We start from the raw sequence: 7,068 nt of genomic DNA on the forward strand, positions 1-7,068 counted from the left end.
AATTAAGAAAATATTGTAACCAAGAGATTAAGAGTTGTAATAATAGAATTCAACTTTCAGTACACTATCTTTAGAATTCTTGTTTTGATAGAAGGTATGATAGACCATCATCTCTAAGAATTTAATTTAAAATTTTAATTAAAAATCAATACAAATTTGTTTAAACAATTAAATAAATGAATAACATTTAATTTATTAAATAAGGAAAGAAATCATAAGAAAATGAAAAAATAATATTTAGAAAAAATAAAAAAATCATATTTTACTAATTATAAGTTAATTGATTGATCACAATTCACAAAATGTTTTATATGATAAGAAATTCAAGTTCTATTATAATTATGTGTAACATTTAATACATTAAAATTTGTGAAACTCGGCCAATTCCACACATAGTACATTATTTAACCTTAGTTAAAAATAAAGGTAAATCAAAATCTATAAAAACAAAAGGTTATTAAAAAAGTGGAAGCTATTATCAAACTCTACCTTGAAATCTATATGCGTTGATGCAATGGTAACTGAATATAAATTGCAACAGCTCAGACATTTGTACAATTCGTTCTTACGTGCTGAAGAACCAATTAGCCAGTGGAACGACTCAAACAAAAGTGTGGATAAACTAAAGCTCCCTAACATGGAACAAAGACCAGGAGACAGAAAATCTAAGTTTTTCCCTTTTGGGAATATTATCAAATGCTATCATTTTTTTTGTGGTCTGGTTCTTCTCACTACACCTTAAGAGACTTCCCATGACTTTTGTGTTGATTGGCCATGGGAATGATGGCTATCAGTTTTATTATTATTAGCATAGGCCTCTAACTCTACTCCTCCTGATTCCATCTGAGATCTGACATTCACAAGATCTCTTTCAGACATTGTCCTTCCAAGAACTCTTGTAGCTGGTCCAACTCCAAGAAAATCTCTGGTCAATTTATCTCCACCATCTCTATGTTTTCCTCCCATTGGAAACCCTAGTCTTCCTTGTAGCTGAGATGATCCAACTCCCATGGTGTTGTTGTTCTCTCTATCAAACCCACCTTGAGCCAAGTGAGGAATGGAGTCCACAACAGATTGGCTCCCAAAGGAACCACCTCCTTGTACACTGTTTTCATTCATATACATTCCACCGTGCATCTGGCTTGGCATCAAGCTCTCATGAAGGGAAGTGTTGTCTGATGACTTTTGTTGGCTTCCAGTGAAGTACTGAGAGCCCAAGGAGTTTGATGAGCCATGGTTGTGATCATTGAATGAGTGGAAGTGATCCACTAGCCTCTGGTCATGTGGTGAGGGGTCTTGCCAAGATGGCCGGTTTAAGGACTGAGCTGTAGAGCTTGTAATGTCTGGACCAGCCATGCCAAATGTAGGAAGCAAAGGAGAAGTGCTTGCAGTTGCTCCCATTTGTGCTGCCTTCTGAAGCAATGCTGTGGCTGACATGTGGGCAGTGTGATTGCTTTGCCTGTTCCCTTCATGCTGATTTGGAGACCCCAAATGATCTCCTGCAAACTCCATTGGACGAAACCCTGAACTGTAAAGACCAGAATACATGCTGCCTGGATTAGGGTTTGTCATCGTCATTGGCATTGGGAATAGAGAGTTTTTCTGAGTCCCCATTTGAGACTCATGGTCGGATAGTCCCATTAGGGTTTGCATGTTTTTGGGTGGGAAGAACCCTGAGGAAACAGTTTCCAAGTGGTTGTGGTTTCCTTGGAATTGTTGCATCTGGCTAACAATGTCCTTCCTGTCTTGTCCCAGTAACAATGGGAGGCCTGGCCTTATGGTTCCAGAATCATGGGAAGGGTTTTCCCATGGCGAGGAAGAAAGCCTGGTTCGGTTCATATGTATGCTTGATAATTGCATGTTGGGTTTACCAGGAGAAGATGAAGAAGACATTGGAGCTCCCATTCCTTGAAGTTGCTGGTTGATTCCCTCCTGAACACGGTTCCCATCTTCAGCTAGAGCATCGCAGAATGCTCTATGGGTGATGAAGCTATCCCTCCTGGAATATTAGATGAGACGCCCAGTTGCAGATTGAGTTATAAACATTTGCTTTTCATGGTATCCGATATTCAGAAAGAATAATATGAATGTGCATAAGGATGCAAACAGATAACATATTTTGATAAAACATACTGCTCTGAAATGCTAGTTCAGGTAACGTTAAAGAACACAAATTACAATAAAATGTACTGATAAAAGTAAAGATAAATATGTTTGTTCTTTGCAAGTTGCAATATTCGATTGTCCTTGGAAGTTGTTATATATATATATATATGAAAGTGAGAAAGTTCACAGAGAATATGGATATCAAGTTCAAAGGGGTTGAGATTAACTGGTTAAACTAAATAAGTAACAGAAAACATCAATATCAAGTTCAAGGAGTTGAGTTTAATTGATTAAAGCTACGTAAGTTTAATGACCTAAGTTCAAATTTTGTAGATAAAATTAAGAAAGTTTACAGAAAACATTTATATCAAGTTCAGGAAGCTGAGTTTATTGATTAAAGCATTGAGTTTTCAATGATATTAATATCAAGTTCAAGAGGTTGATTTTGTTGATTATAGCATTGAGTTCTCAATGACCCATGTTCAAATCTTATAGATAAAATCAAGAAAGTTAACAGAAAGCATTAATATTATGTTGAAGAAGCTGAATTTATTGATTAAGCATTAAATTTTTATTATAAGAACCTGAGAGAAGTCTAATATGAATTTCAAGTTTTGATTCCTGATCTATCTATAGTTGATTTTTTTAATTCTAATATAGAAATAATATCTTATATAAACAAAATAGTTATAAATGATTAAAAAAAGAGTATGAAACTAAAGTTAGTACTTCCAGAAGAAGGAAAATTAACAAACGACTTATAAACATCCACCAAAGTCTACTGAATCTCAGAAACATTGGTCTTGTGCTTTGTGCACTCTACTTTTATGTTCGAAGACTTTTGTTCCATATGAAGTCTGCATAAGACTTATATAGTCTTTATTTTATTTTTACTCTGGGTAGCATTTAATATGTTGTCTAATCACCTTTATTTATGACTACTTCTATCTAAAGCTCTCTATTCATGTTCAAATCACAAGATTTTATCAACGTTCATGTAAGTAGCCGTTATTATCACAGGCCATGCTTTCCTTAGAACAGAAAAACTTAGAGTTAGGTCGCACGTGATAGTTACTCATGTAGGTAAATGTTATAGAATAAAAATGAGAGTTTGAGTTAATCTCAAATCATATTCTAAGGTTGAAAAAGATTATTTTGTCGTCAACTTACTGCTTGACAGATAAGCTCAACAGTCTTGCATAAATTATTCATCCCATTTCTACAGAATTGGATATAATTGTCTCCCTACATTATGCAAATTCCTGAAAATCGAATAGGATAGGTCATCGAAGTGACCAGGGAACCGGAACTGGTAATGTTTCTAATAAATCTATTATTGCCCCATTAAAAAAGTCAATGTTTTCAATTCTAAAATAGTATCTAACACTGTAAAATAATCAGTAGAAAGCAGTGCAGGTACATTGAACATTATTAAAAAATATTATGGCTAAAAACTGACAATCTGAGTTTTATATTAACGTTATTGAATCTTTACAATTCATACAGATAGCATTCAGTTGTTTCTAGATTGAAATATATGAATTTTTATTGGATGGACAATTTCATGGTCTATTATCAAGATGTTTAGAGAGTAGAAGAATATTACATAGAAGAAGAAATTATTTTAAACTTGCCAGATTAAAATTAGGCAAAATTGTATAGAAAATAAAAATGTGATGGATACTAAAAAATCACATACTCAATTTCTTTTATCCATTCAGCCAAGATCAAAACAAAGTAAAGACCATATAATGAGCCCGCACAACCAAATCTAAAAGCCATCTCAAAACATCATTTTGGAGTGCACTGTTCAGGTCAACAGATAATTTTAATGATTGATACACAGTTTAATAATTATTTATATTCTCAAGTTCAGATTGTGGTTAAGATGGAGAGCTTTTTAGCTAAGAGCTAAAGACTAAGGAACATCCATTCGACCAAAATCCATCTAGAACACTATCAAAATAAAGTAAAGTAAAGACCATATGATAAGATGAGCTAAGAAAAGGGTTTACCTGGAAAAGAGAGTTCCGCAATCACATCTATACTCCCTGGTGCCACAAGTCTTAGAATGGGCTTTCCAGTCTGACTGGACAGCATATCGTTTTGAGCACTTATCACACTTCCATTTCTTCTCACCATGCTTTCTACAAAAGTGTTTTTTGATGCCAGTGAGATCACCCAGAGCTCTGGTTGGGTCATGGTGTACACAGCTGGGCTCTGGGCATATGTACACTCTCTTCTTTATCTCCGTGCTTGTCCTTTGCCTCAGCTTCCATGGAAGATTATGTCCTCTTCTATGCAGCTGAAGGTTTTGGTCTCTCTGGAACCCTTTGTTGCAAATCTCACATATGAATCTGTTTGTAGCCATCAGGGTCCTTGGAGATAGAGCAATCACTTCTGCATCTGGATCTGCAAATTGCAATTTCACAAGAGATTATGAATTAGGGAGAAATATTTTCTTAAAATGTCTCTAGATAAATTGGGTATGTTTTGTCCAATATTGGGAGTGAGGGTAAAATAACTCTCTAGACACACATATTTTCAGTGATCGATTATAAAAGCAGGTTTCAGTAAAGTTTTTATATGTAAAGGTCTTTTCATTATTTTCTTATTAGCCATTCACTTATTCATAGAACCTATTCATAGTCTATGAATGTGTGTGTCCTTAGATGGAGTCCAAATCTATAGAACAGATAAGAAGGATTTGAATTGAAACCATGCGAGAAGGGTTTTTAAATTCAGTTGAATTGGAAATATGAATTGATACTGATTGAAAAGGGTTCCACTTCATCTTCTTGAGTGAAAGTTATTCCAAAAATCATATGGAACTGGGCATATGCCTTTCTTTTTGAGTGTATACACTTACTGATTCATCATCAGAAAAAGGAGAATCAGCTGAATAACACTTGTTAACTAAACAGCACGAATATTGCTGCAGTCCAAAAAGGAATGGATTTTGCTGATGGGAAAGCCAACTCATCCAAAGATATAGAGGACCCAGAATATCCATTGGTTAGTAAGTTAATAAATGAAGTTTGAAACGACAAATTAACTCAAAAACAAAACCCCAAGAACCATGTGCTCTAATATGTAGCTGGAAGACAAACTAAGACCAAGTGAGCAATCCTAGTAGTGCAAGATAATAAGCAATCAAATTGTTACACAAAGTACAGATTTCTCTACTTTCCTTTGGTATTGAGGCATTCATCCAGTTTGGAACAAAAGTTACCTGGACTAGTCCATTGCAGAAATTCCCTCTAGATTAAGATGGTTAGAAAGTAAAGAAAACTTTGAGGACATTCTCTAAAATGAAGAGATAGGCCAATTCAACTTGGTGTACAAGAACCCCTTGTAGTACAGCACAATAGGATTCTCAATACTAAACTTTAACTTACTAAAACACTCCCCCCCAAAAAAAGGCCTATAGAGAGAGCCCCTAAACTGTACAGGAAACAATACTAGATTGATCCAATGGAGAAATTTCCTCAATCATGGATGCTACTGGTCATTGCCAAGTGGATATATGACTCGCTGTTGTGGGCAAGAGGATTATTGTCCATTTTGGAACGCGTCTATGTTTCCTTGGGATTCGTGACATGACTTAAAAACCATCTGTCAGATCTTCAATTGGGATAGTAGTGGTTTCATGACTAGGCTCTCCTTTTGGACAAAGAGCCCGCTTAACTACCTACAATCCATTAAGTTAAAAAACTCCATCAACATGTCTGGCACATCCTCTTGGAATTTGTGACATGGCTTAACAACCTCTTAAAAGATCTTTAGTTGGAATGGCAGCAACTAAGTGCTCCTCTTTAGTGCAAGAAAACGGCGAGCTAAATCCCCTACAGTTCATTGCCACAAACACCATCATGCTGTAACAAAATCTTGAATTGAATTGAAAGTAGAAAGGAAAAGAGCAGACCTGGAGTTCCAGGGAGATTCCTCTTTCTCTTCACGGGGAGTTGGGCTGTGGTATTATTCCCATTTGCAGAACCAACAGCTGCCATGGACAATTGAGGGGGTGCCCCAACTGGCTGATGCTGATGCCTAATGTTATCATCACCCATGTTGCCTGAAGAACCACTGGCTTCTCCAGACACAGAAGTTAAGTTAGACATCCTGTAACAGTACAGGATTGAAGAAGAAGAAGAACTAAGAATTATGAAAAGAAATGTTTTGGTTTAAGTGGCCTGTATCATCCCAAATGCAGTCAACGTTTGGCAAAAAAACATGAGAGACCCCCAAATCTCTTCTCCTCTTCTTCTTCTTCTTTCCGCCTTGGGACATGAATAATGCCACAGCTGTCGTCAATTAATATAGTTATGAGGCATCATCAACATCATAAAAAGTAATATAATAAGGAATGATTGGCCTGCAATGGGGATTTCCATTCTTAATCTTGGCCATTCAGACTTTTCTAATCTACTGATGCCCAACTAAGTATAGAACACTCTTGACCACTCAAAAACCCCACCTTTGGAGACCTCAATGCATTCACATAAATTTAGAGGAGAGATTTTTTAGGGTCTTTTTTCTTTTTCTTAAAAAATTGTTTATATTCTTAACCGATTCAGATATTTGAAGATGCCTAGGACCCCATTTCCTAATAAAGTATGCGAGAATGGTAACAACAGCTTAAGACTGTGGTAAAGACAGATTATATGGCTTGGAATCTAGCAAGATTATCTTTTTCTTCATTGTTACTTGTGCAGGCTGATAAAAGTCCCTGGGGGCCGGCAAATAACTGCTGCCCGTGTTTCCTGTTACCACCCCCTCCAGCTGCCCGTAAAAAACAAAACCAGAATTCCTTCGTCATAGATGTAGACTCGATGTAAACAATTTGTAATTTACTGGGCTTTATTGGATGCGGATTTCGCATGAGTTCGTAAACAATGTTTTTCCATTTTCTTAATACATTTCTCTGCATTGTAACGACGACGCGAGGGAGCAAAAGATGGT

General features: G+C 36.0%; 1 protein-coding gene across 1 annotated transcript; it reads right to left on the reverse strand.

Annotated features, from left to right (window-relative positions):
* Nucleotides 1-475: 475 nt before the first annotated feature.
* Nucleotides 476-6,578, reverse strand: LOC149540796 (zinc finger protein MAGPIE-like). The gene is made up of 3 exons (XM_089799718.1): nucleotides 6,032-6,578; nucleotides 4,122-4,518; nucleotides 476-1,999 (listed from the first exon to the last, which is right to left on the reverse strand). Exons 1-3 carry the CDS (start codon nucleotides 6,225-6,227, stop codon nucleotides 739-741), a joined length of 1,854 nt encoding a protein of 617 aa, XP_089655844.1. The 5' UTR covers nucleotides 6,228-6,578; the 3' UTR covers nucleotides 476-738.
* Nucleotides 6,579-7,068: the final 490 nt, after the last annotated feature.

This window comes from Cupressus sempervirens, chromosome 9 (assembly GCF_028749045.1).
Source record: "Cupressus sempervirens isolate cs-2001-9-10 chromosome 9, ASM2874904v1, whole genome shotgun sequence".
Taxonomy (NCBI): domain Eukaryota; kingdom Viridiplantae; phylum Streptophyta; class Pinopsida; order Cupressales; family Cupressaceae; genus Cupressus; species Cupressus sempervirens.